Below are 14,976 nucleotides of genomic sequence, written 5' to 3'. Positions count from 1 at the left end.
AAAGCCCAAGGGCTCTACAATCAGCAGGTGCCCAATCCAGCCGGGCTTGTGGCCTTGCCTTCAGGGAGCACGCTTTCCCCACCCCACCCAGGCCAGGTCCAGAAATGCTGTCTTTGAGCCAGGGCCCAGGATCAGGAACCTTAGGAATCTACCTGGCGCTCTATTCTACGGTGTCTAAGCTCTCTCCAAAACCATAAGACAGAGTCATTTCTACTCTTCCCTCCCCTTTCCTCAAGCAGAGGAGACTCTTCCCATGGCCACCACTGCCCCAGGCTTGCAGCAAATGCTGCCTGGCTACTACGGACGTTCACTTAAGGCCCGAGAGCTCTTCAGTCAGCTTATGGTGAATACTGCTAGATCTGGGTCTCTCCCTTCAGGGCAGTGGACCCTCCTCTGGTCCAGGGTGCCAAGGCATGGAATTAGGAACCCTAAGAGCCCACTTGGTGCTCTGCCCCCACTGTGGCCGAGCTGATAACCAAGGGCAAGGCAAAGCTCCCTTTACACTCTCCTCTCCTGTTTTCAGGCAGAAAGAGTCCCTCCCCATAGCCACCACAGCTGGGAATGTGCTGGGTCTCACCTGAAGTCAGCATGGCACTAGGTCTCATCCAAGGCCTGCAGCAAATACTGCCTGGCTACCACTGATGTTTATTCAAGGTCCAAGGACTCTTTAGTCAGCAGGTGATGAATCCTTCCAGAACTGGATTCTTCCTTCTAGGCAGTGGGCTCCCTTCTGTGCCAGGGTATGTCTAGAAATGTCATCTGGGAGCTAGAACCTGGAATGGGGGCCTCAGGACTCTGCCTGGTGCTCTAACCTACTGTGGCTGAGCCACTATCCAAGTTTCAAGATAAAGTCCTCTTTAGTCTCCCCTCTCCTTCCTCAAGCAGAAGGAAGGAATCTCCCTCAGAGCTGTGAGCTGTGCTGCCTGGAATTGGGGGACGGGTAACTCAGGCACTCCCTTGTCATCCCAGCTGGTGTCTCACTAGGTTGCGTGCACCCCAAGTCTACTGGCAAGTACAGCACTGGGACTTGCCCAGGAATTGCAGTCCTTGTGGCCTAGACTGCCTTTCAAGTTTATTTAGGATCCCAGACCACTTTAGCCCAGAGGCAATACTTTCCAGAACTCAGGTTCCAATCGCTGGGATGCATGATTCCCCTCTGACTAGGGCTGGTCTAAATGCTCCCTCCATGGGCACTTGCCGATGTCTGCCCTGCTTTACTTTCCACTGTGAAAGGCAGCACTGAGTTCCAATGCAAAGTCCCGCAATCACTGCACTCTCCCTCCCGCAACACGCAGATTCTTTCCCTGGGCCATGTGACTGCTGCCGTGGGATAGGGGAGGGGCGGTGTTGGCAATTCAAGACTGTCTTTCCTATCTTCCTCAGTGCCTCTTTCAGTGGTATGAAGTTAAAACCACATACTGTGATCACGCACCTGATTCTGGGGTCTTATAGATGCTTTCTTATGTGGATAATTGTTCTAATTTGGTGTTCCTACAGGGGGGACAGTTGCTGGAGGGTGCTATTTGGCCATCTTGCTTCCTGAAGGTTATTTATAGATACCACTAGATCTGCCCTCCAGAAAGGTTAAATAATTCATATTGCCATAAAAATGAATACGAGTGCAGATTTCACTGCGTCCTAAATTGCTTTATAAGGCTAAAGTGATTGGATTGGATCCACCTGGGCCATGATACACACCTGAGCTGTGGAATTTCTCTCTGATTCATGAATGGTAAGGCATTTGATCGACCCTTACCATTCTCATCTTTGCCCGAGGCCTGCTCACTTTGGTCTGGTACTGGAGCTAGCATGCAAAGCAGGGCCTACAGCATTTAGCTGAGGGGTGGAACCATCTGAAATGCCTCTGCCACTGTTGTCTTTAATGGCTTTCAGATGTGAAGAGGATCACATGCTCTCCAGCTGTTTTTATGTTCACTCCAGGGGCATTGTCTCAAAATTTCCAAAATATTCTAAAATCGGGGGTATAACTCAGTGGTTGAGCATTTGACTGCAAAATATTCTCAAATCTACCAGTTCTCCACCACTATCATCATGAGTGGTAACAACTAATGTCTAGTTATTGTTTAAGGTGCCATAATTAAAAGGTATGTAAATAAAAGAAGTTCCTTGACCCTCAGAGTTACATTTCTTTATTTTAAGAAATAAGATAGGTATGCTTAAGTCTCCACCCTCAGTCATGGGAAACTGCATTTCAGTAATGTTTAAGAGCTTCTTTTCCTCCCAAAAATGATACAGGAGTGGAGATGGCCAAGGAGAGGATGTACCCTAACTGGAAATTTCAGTCGTCACCAAAGTGTACATTGTCATGGTCCATTTGAATGCAGTTGCTTCTGTTCTTTCTGTGGTAAGTCTGAGCTGAGGATCTTTCATTAAGAGTCTCCACACAGTCCTCCACAACGCTGCCTCCATCAACAAGCTTGCCATCTCCAGTGAGTCACATGGGAGCAGAACTAGGTCCCTACAATATTTATTTGAAAGTAAATAGGCATTTGACAAACAATCTCACTTCCATACATCTTCAAGTCTTTGGAAATCCCCCTCTCTTTCCCACCCACACTGCCTCCTCTAATCCTTGGAGCTCCTCCTCCTTTTGGATAATCATTCCACATGCCTCAGTTTACCTACTTTTCATAAGTAAAGACCTGGGTAGGGTTTTCTTGGTTTTTGTTTTTGAGACAGAGTCTTGCTCTGTTGCCCAGGCTGGAGTGCAATGATGTGATCTAGGCTCGCTGCAACCTCCGCCTCCCGTGATCAAGCAGATTTTCCTGCCTCCACCTCCCCAGCAGTTGGGATTATAGATGTGTGTGTGCCACCCCACCCATCTAATTTTTGTTTTGGTTTGTTTGTTTGTTTGTTTGTTTTGAGATGGAGTCTCACTCTGTTGCCCAGGCTGGAGTACAGTGGTGCGATCTCGGCTCACTGCAACCTCCGCCCTCCGAGTTCAAGTGACTCTTCTGCCTCAGCCTCCTGAGTAGCTAGGATTTCAGGTGCCTGCCACAACGCCCGGCTAATTTTGTGTATTTTTCGTAGAGACGGGGTTTCATGATGTCAGCCAGGCTGGTCTCAAACTCCTGACCTCAGGTGTCCGCCTGACTCGGCTTCCCAAAGTGCTGGGATTATAGGCATGAGCCACCACATCCAGCCAAGACCTGTTTTCTTTAGCAGGAGAGAGAAATAGAATAATGCCTTTTCATTTTTACTAGATGTGGTGAAGACAAAGTAAATGCAACTTAAAAAGAAACAAGCAAACAAAATTCCCGAAATGTTAAGACACTGTCTTGTTGATTCTGCCCTCAAAATATGTCCAGAATCTAACCACTTTTCTCCAGCTCCTTTGCTGTTACCTAATTCAAGCCACTATCATCCTGATGTTGTCCCTTTCTGAATTCTGGTAATTCTCTCTATCTCCTTAAACCAATCTCTGAATCCACATTTGTTCGCTTCTAACAGATTCTCCACAGAATAGCCAGAAGGAGATTTTATTTTATTTTTTATTGTTTTTCAGACAGACTCTCGCTCTGTCGTCCATGCTGAAGTGCAATGGCATGATCTCGGCTCACTGCAACCTCTGCCTCCCGGATTCAAGCAATTCTTGTGCCTCAGCCACCTGAGTAGCTGAGATTACAGGCATGCATCTGGCTAATTTTTTTTTTGGTATTTTTAGCAGAGACAGGGTCTTGCCATGTTGGCCAGGCTATTCTCAAACTCCTGACCTCAAGTAATCCACCCGCCTTGACCTCCCAAAGTGCTGGGATTACAAGCATGAGCCACTGTGCCTGGTCCAGGCAGTAGATTTTAAAAACACAATCACATTGTGTAACATCCTCAAATAGTAAGATATACAACCATAAAATGAAAAATTCTTATCAAGATCTACAAGGCCTTCTAGTGTTATTCCCTATTGCTCTACTTTAGGTTATTGATACGACCGGTTTTGTTTGTTTTTAAACTTCCCCTAACTCTTTTCTAGCTCAGGATTAGTCTACCCCTTTACCTAAAATCTTCTTTTCCTGACTACCTTCTGGTCATGCCTCATGTCTTAGCTAAATGTGATTCCCTCAAAGAAGACTTTCATTGATGCCATAATCTAAATGAGTGACCCTGCTTTAGTTTCTCATTATGCTTATTGTCATTCTTAGCATTGCCACAATATGTCATTATCTATGTGTTGACGTGATTATTTACTCAATATCTATTTCCCCCACTGACCACATATCACCAGTGCCTAATGAATAGCAGATGCTAAAGAAATTAACAAATGAAAAGCAAAGATGTGGAACTTTGAATAGTTTAAGTTCTATTTAGGCAGACACACACACACACACACGCGCGCGTGCGCACACACACACACACACACAGGGTAGTTATTGTGGGTTATAGACCATCTCACTTTCCTAATTCTCATCTCAGACACTGAGTAACTACAGGCCCAGTCATTGCCACAGAATTTTTGCTTCATATTCTTGTTGACTGCCTTACTTGAAAGCAATTCAATCCATGTGTAAGGATTCCATTAGACAGTCTGTCATGAGACAAAGGCAAAAAATCCCTCGGTTCTATTTTTGCTACCATCTGTGTCTTTTTAAATTCTTCCTATATATGGAATTTTTTCATTGCTTTATTTGACTTCTGTAAATCTGCTAAATATGTTTACAAGCAACTTCCACAACCCTTCTCCACCATCACTTCCACTTTGATGTCATCCCATTTTAGAACTGGATAGATATTTAAGATCCTCTTAACTTTGCAGACAACAGAACAACCAAGCCTCAGAGAAATGAAGTGATTTGCTGAAAGCTACTCAGTTGTGATTACTAATTGTAGAAAAATAGAGCAGGGTGCAGTGGTTTGTGACTGTAATCACAGCCCTATGGGAGGCCACTGTGGAAGGATCGCTTGAGCCCAAGAGTTTGAGGCCAACCTTGGCATTATAAGTGAGACAACCATCTCTATAAAAACATAAGAACATTAGCTAAGTGTAATGGTGCACGCTAGTAGTCCCAGCTATCTGGGAGGCTGAGGTGAGAGGATTCCTTAAGCCCAGGAGGTTGAGGCTGCAGTGAGCCAAGATTATGCCACTGCACTCCATCCTGGGTGGTACAGTGAGACCCTGTGTCAAAAAATTAAAATTTGAAAAATTTGAAAAACAATTGTAGAGGAATAGAAAGCAAAGTGAGCTTCTAAAACCTTGGCCCTTATAATTTACTCCCAAATTTTCTATCTTAAAAAAAGAGAAGAAAAAGAATCAGGGAACATTTTAAATCTGAGAGTGTTCCAATTCCTCAAAAGATGTTTAAAAAGTCAGTTTTTACCATCATTCTGAAGAAAGCAAGGAAATAAGACCTAAAAATATTTAAAACTCAAATCATCTGTATAGGAAAATTTCAGTATGTTCTAGGCTTCCTTGTGTTTACTTTTCAGACTGCTTTCTGTAATCAAGTAAGATTAAGTGAAAATTACCTGGGCCACAAAACTGCAATGAAATTATTAAAGCATTTATTTAAAATATTTTCAGTCAGGTGCAGTGGATCTTACCTGTAATCCCAACACTTTGGGAGGCCGAGGCAGGAGGATCACTTGAGCCCAGGAGGCCAAGGCTGCAGGGAGTTATGATCATGCCACTGTCCTCAAGCCTGCATGACAGGGCCGGAACCTGTCTCTAATAAAAATAAAATAAAATAAAACGTTATTTTCTCTTTAATCTGAACAATTCTAGGATCTGGCATCTTTGATGTTTCCAATACAATCAATTTCAAAATATGTGCTGAATTTATACTATGCAAAGGAGTGTTGTTTGGGCCTCATATGAGGGCCAAGAAGGTGAGCTCACGTGGAGACAGGCTGTATGAGTCCACTCTCATGATGCTAATAAAGACATATCCAAGACTGGGTAATTTGTGAAAGAAAGAGGTTTAATTGACTCATAGTTCAGCATGGCTAGGGAGGCCCTAGGAAACTTACAATCATGGCAGAAGAGGAAGCAAACACTTCCTTCTTCACATGGCGGCAGCGAGGAGAAAAATGAGAGCCAAGTGAAGCAAGAAGTCTCTTATAAAACCATCAGACCTTGTGAGAACTCACTATCACAAGAATAGCATGGGGGAAACCACCCCCATGATTCCATTACCTCCCATTGGATCCCTCCCATGACACCTGTGGATTATGGGAACTACAGTTCAAGATGAGATTTGGGTGGGGACACAGCCAAATCATATCACAGACATTAAGAAGCTGGTACTCTTATTATAATGGGAGAAGCCCACATAGTCAAAAAAATTACTCTGAAATCTATCATGGTGTCAGCACAATTTGAACACAGACTGCTGTAAATAAAAGAGAAATAGTAGTCTTTGAATTTAATACTAGAAAAAATATTAGAAGAGAAAATTAAATTCTACTTCAATTCTTCACATTGGTGAGGTAGACAGCTTCAACTGGTCTTAAAAATATAGACTGATTTTCTATAAATTATTTTTTGAAAGCTAGAAATACGCTAGAAATATGTCATACCAATCAGAAAAAAAAAAAATTCTAAAGGAAGGTGAGGGACAGGAATAAACAACTAAATGTGAAATTGTCTCAAAGACATCAGGTTGGGTACTGAATTAAGTTTGTCTTAAAATCAAATTATAGAGACTTCCAGCAGTTTCACTGCTGGAAATTTATACTATGAATATATTCCTATGTGAAGATATCTATTGTGCTTTTCTGTAATTTACAGAAACTGAAAACAACGTTATGTATTCATCAGAAAGGACTGCTTTATTTAACTGTGTTCAATACATATCATAGAGTACTATGCACTCCTGAAAATGAATGAGGGAGATCTAGAGGTACAAATATGGGAGGAGGTCTAAGAAATATTACTAAGTGAAAGGCAAGGAAAATAACTATACAGAAATATAAACAGAATCCTATTTGTGCAATAACAAGATTGTATAAATATACTCCTCATAAAGCATTCTTAGGAGAATACTCGAGAAATCTTTTTTTTTTTTTTTTTTTTTTTTTTTTTTTTTTTTGAGATAGGGTCTTACTCTGTTACCCAGCCTGGAGTACAGTGGCACAATCACAGCTCACTGCAGCCTCAACCTCCCTGGGCTCAGGTAATCCTCTCACTTCAACCTCCCAAGTAGCTGGGACTACAGGCATGCACCATCATGCCCACCTAGTTTTTGCAATTTTCTGTAGAGATGGGGTTTTGCCACGCTTCCCCAGCTAGTGTTGAATTCCTGGGCTCAAGTTTCTGCCTGCCTTAGCTTCCCAAAGTGCTGGGATTACAGACATGAGCCACCATGCCAGGCCAGGAAACTCTTAGTGAGCATATCTTTGGAAAATGAGACTGGGAAGTTACATGAAAAGAAATTTTTATTTTATGCCCTCTGTGTCTTTTGATTATTTTTAAATTATGGAGAGGTATTACTTTTGTATTACTTTTTGTTTATTAAATTCCTATACTATTATGCATATATCATTTTAAAACTATAGTTCTTTTAAGTTAAGTTTACTTGGGAAAATGTCCTAATTTCTTTTCTCATTGTATGTCTTTAGTTTCTATATTCCAGTGACTCTGTTGTGGATTATGTGTTTGCCCTAGCTTTTCCCATCTCTAATAACGTCATGAACTGGCATTTCTGAATTTTCATTTTTATTATTGGACTCTTTAATCCTGCTTGTTTTAAGAAGCATTTTGCAAGTTACATGTTAACTAAGACACAGTACCTGATTTAAAGGGGGCATAAAATGCAGTGGGAGAGACAGAAACTATTTTTACTTCATAAAATCCAGTTTTATAAAAAGCTCTGTTAATAACACTGAGGGAGTATGAGAACACAAAAGAAAGCATACTAAATTTGGCTGGGGAAAGAATCAAGGAAGATTTCCGGGAAGTTATGACAATTAAGATCAGTCTTGAAAAGATGAATCAGCTGGTACAAGTATAATACATGGCCTTCATAGATCATTTTGCATGCCTTATAATTAGTGAAATTTAGATATAGAAGAGATCTTAAATAATATTAAATGTAATATTCTCATTTTTAAAATAGCGAAACATGACTTGTTAAACAACATGGCCTGTGGGGTCAAATTAAATGGCCAATACAGAGTAGACACTTAATAAATATTTGTTCCCTTCAGAACTGGCTACATAAATTACAGGGCCCAGTGGAAAATGAAATACAAGGCGCCTTGTTCAAAAGTTATTAAGAATTTCAAGACAGTCACAACAGAGTGTTAAAACAAGCATAAGCCCTTCTGAGCACAGGGCTACATTGAAATAAGCCACAGTTCTGGGGTTCATGAAGCAGGCCTCCCTCCCTCCTCTAATCTAAATTCCAAGGGCTAAGTAGATGCAGAAATTAAACAAGAACTCAGGTCTCCTTTGGACACAAAGACCTCAAAATTTTAAAAGCTCATAAACAATCTCTTCACCCAATATTTTTAACTGAGGGGACATGAAGATCTCATATTTATCTTTATTTATTAGTTAATCAATTTGTACCTTTATTCATTCATGTCACAAATATGAATAAATGTGTCCCAAGAGCCTAGGACAAAGCTGGTTCATAATAGGTATTCAATGAAGAGTAGGTGAATGATGGATGACCAGATGAATGAGTGACTAAACAATAAGCTACAATTGAGTATTATTGCCCATAAAAAGAAATAAAATTTTGATGCATGTAACACCATGAATGAACCTTGAAAACATTATGCTAAGTGAAAGGAGACAGACACAAGAGATCACATATCATATAATTACATTTATATGAAATGTGTGGAATAGTCAAGTCTATAGAGACAGAACGTACATTAGTGGTTGCTGGGTTCTGGGAGGAGGGAAGAGTAAGGAGTGACTGCTCATGGATATGGGTGTTTTGTTTTGTTTTGTTTTGTTTTGGAATGATGACAATGTTCTGGAATAAGATAGCAGTGATGGTTACACAACTTTGTGAAAGTACTAAATATCATCGAATTCCACACTTCATAAAGGGTGGATATGATAGTATATGAATTATATCTCAATTTTTAGAATGTAAAACAATAAATTAACCAAGATAGAAAGATTTAAGTAACTTGCTAAAAATTGATTTGCTGTTACTTGTGATGACTGTGCATCTAACATCAAAACTTTTGGCTCCTAGTTCAGGCTTTCTCCAGTCTATCAAGCTACTGCCCAGAAAACTACAGAGTGCTGCCAGCTATCTCTATGGCTCCATGGAGCACTGTGCTTACATACGAGAAACCTCTCTTGTACCAAAGTGTAAATACAGTGGTGGCTGCATTCTGCCTCCAGAGGATCTGGCCTACCGAGTGAAGAATAAAGGGGAGACAGAGCAAGGGGAGAGCCCTTTCCAAGAGATTCCTCATTTTCTCTTTGTTGTCCTAGACACCACCCACTGACCTTGTATCTCAGGTCTTGGTTGAGAAACCAAAATAACTAGTGACACTCCTATGATGCCTTGGCAACATTCCCTGATAACTTAGAATATTTATTTCCTGTTTTCCCAACTCTCATTTATTTCCATGCTAGCATAGAGCAAGATGACATGTAACCTCTTGTGAAATGCTTGATATTTGTCCCTTAGAAGAGACATTAGGACTAAAAATTTTGCAAATAGTAAAATAACAACACTCATAGCTTGTTCTTGTGCGTAATATGTGAAAGTTTTCTAAACTGCATTTTAGTTTTAACTTACATTCATTTGTTACAGCAGAGTGAGGCAAGTATCATTTTTCTCCACTTTTTCACTTCTAGTTTATGATCCTCTCTTCTTCCTTACCAAGAGAATCAATAAGGGTGGGTGTTGTGAACACATGTTTTTTGTCCTGTCAGGAAAAGTTAAAGGTTAAGGTCCTGCTCCCAAATGATAGATAATTAATCATCATTAAAATGGCAACCTGTCACTGGAAAAGGAAAAGCAGAAATATAAAATAAAGCAGATATATGATATCAGGTAGCAACAAGGATGTCACAGATTTAATGAGTATAGGGGATGTTGCACAAAAAGTTTTATGCTAACCTCTAGAAACAAAAGAAAAAGCAGAAATGGTCTATATGTTCATAGTCTGTATGACCATCTCTCTAATTTTGAAATCAGCAGTCATTCCTTGGTTGGCATATGCTACTTGGGAGTGAAGGATGGAAGAACACAGAGAACAAAAGTTTCATCGTTAAGCTGTGAAGCAGAGAGAACAGGCAGCTAGCCAAAACTTATGCGGTTCTTCACATTTCTGATGGGGATCAGAGTGCCTCTCCCTCACTGACAAATATGGAATGGAATGTAAGGCTGCTACTCACAGGGTTCTCTGCAATCCTGAGATTGGTTCTGTTCTAGCCAAAGCTCTTGGCTAGAACAAGATTCCTGTAAGCTCCAGTCCAGTTGAGACTTCCTGGGAGAATGTGCCTCTGCTGCCCCTTGCAGAACTCCTGGACATCTTAGTGACAGCCCCACCCCCACCACTAGTCTTCCCAGAATTCGAGCTGTGAGAACACATCAATTCCTGCCTCGGGCATTTGAGTCCATTTTCAGTGAACTCAGGATAGTTGAATGGAACACCATCTCACCCACCAGCTGGCTAGCATATGACGGGGAGGAAATCATGGGCTTTGAAATCAAACAAACTCAGGTTCTTACATTCACTAATCACACTCAGAAACTATGTATTCTTTGTAGAATTTGAAAGTGTTAACCTCATTGAGCCTTACTTCCTCAGCTATAAAACATGAATATAACGATATTTTTTTCTCCAGTATTGCTTTAAAACAAAGTGAGATAAAGAATGAAAATTTCCAATTTACAAATATTTCTTAACAAAGTATAAATTTCTTCCTTTCTATTCCAAAGCTAATGACTTCAGGTCAAATGGTATCTTGAGAGTGGGGGGATTCTGAGGGATCAGTTTCAGATCAAATTCGTGTAATCAGTTGAAAACATCCTGTTTGATTAGTCCCCTTAAACTCTTTATGTGGCCTTTCCTGTCCTCTGTCTATTTCAGTTTCTAAACTTTTGTTCAGTATCACATCTCTAAAGAAGCCTTTTTAGACATTTTTTCTGATCGTGCTTTCCTCCATAAGATTTAATGCCACAGAGACACTATTATGTTTGTTTATGGACTGTATATAGGTATATCTGTGCTTTATACATTAATATAGTAAGAAAATGTTAACCCCCGCCAAGAACCAATTTTCACCCTTTGCTGGACGATATTGCTCCTATTGAGAACACATGGTCTATAAACAAACAAAAAGTTAGAAGAATGTGTGAAGAGATAATCTTTCAAAGCCTGTGAAAGAAGACATTATTGAATTCTTCTTCAGAACAGAGTCTTCCCTTCATCATCTCATAACTATTAGAGGTAGAAAACTTTGGCCAAGTTTTAACAATTTCTTAATTTCCTCTGTTTAGCCAATGATGTTCAGGTCAACCTCTTAGAAATAAAGAAAGAAGCCTCAGATGCAAAAAAGTAAATGATGACCCTAGGTCTCAACCTACTGATGTGTTGTTTTCTACTCAGAGTACATGATATACTATCTGTAGCACAAGTACAGTAGTAATGGAGCTCAACCTCAAAAAATGAGTCCCACATCACTTGACAAATAGGTTTCTACTTTACTCTATGTGGATGTCCAGATTTTGCCCAATTAAACTTTTGTTTCTTATTTAAAATTACAGCTAACACTTATAATTGAAATTTTGAGGGGAAAACTTTGCTAAACTGCAGTGTTTATTTGAATTTTTAAATAACTGTGATGCTGAACAGTAAGAATTAATTTGCACACAGGGCTTCTAAAAAGTGGGCCACTTCTTATTTTGAGAAAAACTTCAAAATTATGTAATAAATTTCATTGAGAAATAAAATATTGAAATAATTAACAATAGAACAATACCAAGTTTTTGGTGAAATAAAAAGTTATTCATTTGAAAAAATAAAATAATAGAACAATACTAGGTGCTGGGGAGGATGTGGAGCAACCAGAAGTTTTACACAGTGCTAGTAAGAATGTAGAATTTGAAAGTGTTAACCTCAGTCACTTTGGAGAACAGTTTGGCAATTTCTTAACACATTAAACATACCCGTGCCCTGTTACCCAACAAGTCTACTCCTAGATATAGGAATTTACCCAAGATAAATGAAACACAAGTCCACAAAAGACTTGTACATAAATGTTTACAGCAGCTTTATTCATTATAGCCAAGAACAAATTATGATATATCCATACAATCTAATACTACTCAACAATAAAAAAATTGCTGGATAAATGCAACAACACAGATGAGTCTCATAAACAGCAAGCTTAGTAAAATAAACCAGACCCAAAAAAGTACATACTGCTTGGTTCCATTTTTATGGAATGCTAATAAAGACAAATCTAATCTATAGTGACAGAAAGCAGGTCAGTGGTGCCTGGGGCCAGGGGTGGTGAGTGGCGGAGTGAGTGGGAAGGACACAGGGAAATTTTGGGGTGATGGAAATGTTTATATCTTGATTGTGATGGTGGTCGCATAGATGTAGGCAAAAAAAGAAAAAACAAGAAAAAACAAGATTCAAGAAGGCAATAAAGAAGCCAGTCACAGAAGACTACATTTTGTATTATATAAAATTCCATTTATATGAAATTTCTAGAAAAGGCAAAACTATAGAGACAGAGAATTGGTCAAGACTTATTAATTGTATACTTAAATGGGTACATAAAAAAAAACAGGTCAAAATGTTGTTAAAGATGCAACAATTCAAGTTATCTACTGTGAAAATGCCATAAAGAGTTAGTATCTCTAGAATCACTACAGCTGTCATCTTCTAGTGCAAGCCCCAGTACCATTTTTAACAGCCTTATTGAGGAATAATTTGCATATCATAAAATTCTCCCATTGTAAGTGTACAGTTGTAGAACTTTTGATGACTATATATGATTATACAACCAGCACCACAGTCCAGTTTAAAACATACCCATCATGCCAGGAATTTCCCTCTCACCTGTGGCAGTCAATCCCCTCTCCTACCCCAGCCAACCACTGAACCAATTCTCTGTCTCTGTAGTTTTGCCTTTTCTAGAAGTTTCATATAAGTGGAATTTTATATAATACAAAATGTAGTCTTCTGTGACTGGCTTCTTTCTTGCCTTCTTGAATCTTTTCTTTTTTCTTCTTCTTTTTTTTTTTTTTTTTTTTTTTTGAGACAGAGTCTCACTCTGTCACCCAGGTTGGAGTGCAGTGGCTTGATCTTGGCTCACTGCAACCTCTGCTTCCCGGGTTCAAGCAATTCTCGTGCTTCAGGCTCCTGAGTAACTGGGGCTATAGGCACGAGCCAGCACACCTGGCTAATTTCTGTATTTTTAGTAAAGACAGGGTTTCACCACATTGGCCAGGCTGGTCTTGAACTACTGACCTCAAGTGATCTGCCTGCCTCGACCTCCTAGAGTGCTGGGATTACAGGTGTGAGCCACCGCACCCAGCCCTTCTTTTTGTTTAATAATTTTTTTTTTGGAAATTGGGTTTCACCGTGTTGTCCAGGCTGGTCTTGAACTCCTTCCCAGGCTCAAGCACTCCTCCCACTTCGGCCTCCCAAAGTGCTGGGATTACAAGCATAAGCCACCATGCCCAGCCCCTTTTTGTTTTCTTAAGATGAAGAAGTTCCAGTTATAGGTCTTGTAAGAGACATTAGTTGCAGGTCCAGGAAAGAGCACACATTTGCCAATTCTCCGTCCAGGACTTAGCTGTGACACCAGGCTATTGTCAGGATACAGTGTACTAGAATAGGAAAAAAACAAACCTGGTTTAGAGCATCAGAATGCCTATTTCTAGCCATCCAACTGAACTTCTGTGAGATTCAATTTTCCCTTATATAAAATGAGGATAATAATGTCTAATGCATAGCTCTGTTGTGAGGAATAAATTAAGTGTACAAAGTACCTAACGTAGAGACAGGCAAACATTTGGAATTTAACAAATGAAAATTGCTGACTAGAAAATCACTTAAAGTACAAATATGTTCATCTTGAGACAAAGAACATAAAGAGGGAAAGTCATAAATGTCAGAAATTGAAGATTAAGGTTTAAACATTGACTTATTTAAATCTCAAAAGAAGCATGAATCACCGCCAGGCATAGTGGCACACACCTGTAATCCCAGCAGCTCTGTAAGCTGAGTTGGGAGGATTGCTTGCGGCCAAGAGTTTGCCCAGGAGGCCTGGGCCACATAGGAAGACCCCATCTCTACACAAACAATAAAAATAAATAGCCAGGCATAGGATTTTTTAAATTTACACACCTGTAGTCCAGTAGTCCCACTTGTAGTCCTGACTACTCTGGAGGCTGAGGCTGAAGGATTGCTCAAGCCCAGGAATTGAAGGCTGCAGTGAGCTATGATGGAGCCACTGCACTCCAGCCTGGACAACAAAGTGAGACCCTGTCTCGAAGAAGAAGAAGAAGAAGAAGAAGGAGAAGGAGAAGGAGAAGGAGAAGGAGAAGAGGGAGAAGAGGAAGAGGAGGAGGAGGAGGAGGAGGAGGAAGAGGAGGAGGAAGAGGAGGAGGAAGAGGAGGAGGAAGACGAGGAGGAGGAAGAGGAGGAGGAGGAAGAGGAGGAGGAGGAAGAGGAGGAAGAGGAAGAGGAGGAAGAGGAAGAAGAGGAAGAGGAAGAAGAGGAAGAGGAAGAAGAGGAAGAAGAAGAAGAAGGAAGAGGAGAAGGAGGAAGAGGAGGAGGAGGAAGAGGAAGAGGAGGAAGAGGAAGAGGAGGAAGAGGAAGAAGAGGAAGAGGAAGAAGAAGAAGAAGAAGAAGGAAAAGGAGAAGGAGGAGAAGACGAGGAAGAAAGAAAAGGAGGAGGATGAGGAGGAGAATGAATCTCACAGATTTAAGACAGTGCCAGCTAAATTGGGAATTTGCTAAATGTAGTTAACTGAACATTGCTTTATTTCCTTGATAAGAAGACCATTTTATAAATAATCTTTTTTT

General features: G+C 40.3%; 1 protein-coding gene and 1 long non-coding RNA gene across 18 annotated transcripts in view; one reads left to right on the top strand and one right to left on the bottom strand.

The window, feature by feature from the left end:
- The window catches only part of PHLDB2 (pleckstrin homology like domain family B member 2), a 239,895-nt gene that overhangs the window by 54,284 nt on the left and 170,635 nt on the right, over window positions 1-14,976 (top strand). For 7 of the 17 annotated variants that reach the window (XM_015129847.3, XM_077994263.1, XM_077994252.1 and 4 more), the window contains exon 1: window positions 2,255-2,365. The exons of 4 other annotated variants lie outside the window; for them this stretch is intronic. In XM_015129847.3, the coding sequence (XP_014985333.1) occupies window positions 2,327-2,365 (39 nt within the window). In that variant the 5' untranslated portion in view covers window positions 2,255-2,326. Of the gene's footprint in view, window positions 1-2,254; window positions 2,366-14,976 lie in introns of those variants that run through there. 6 more of the 17 variants (XM_077994275.1, XM_077994274.1, XM_077994264.1 and 3 more) reach the window with 1 other exon arrangement.
- The window catches only part of LOC114676432 (uncharacterized), a 69,953-nt gene continuing 57,111 nt past the window's right edge, over window positions 2,135-14,976 (bottom strand). The window contains exons 3-5 of the long non-coding RNA XR_003727479.2: window positions 9,723-9,852; window positions 5,557-5,680; window positions 2,135-3,177 (exon numbers count right to left, since the gene is read on the bottom strand). This is a non-coding gene — a long non-coding RNA (uncharacterized LOC114676432). The remainder of the gene's footprint in view (window positions 3,178-5,556; window positions 5,681-9,722; window positions 9,853-14,976) is intronic.

Source organism: Macaca mulatta, chromosome 2 (genome assembly GCF_049350105.2).
Source record: "Macaca mulatta isolate MMU2019108-1 chromosome 2, T2T-MMU8v2.0, whole genome shotgun sequence".
NCBI lineage: Eukaryota > Metazoa > Chordata > Mammalia > Primates > Cercopithecidae > Macaca > Macaca mulatta.
Note: the sequence above shows the minus strand (reverse complement) of the source record. Positions and strands in the feature narration are given on the sequence as shown.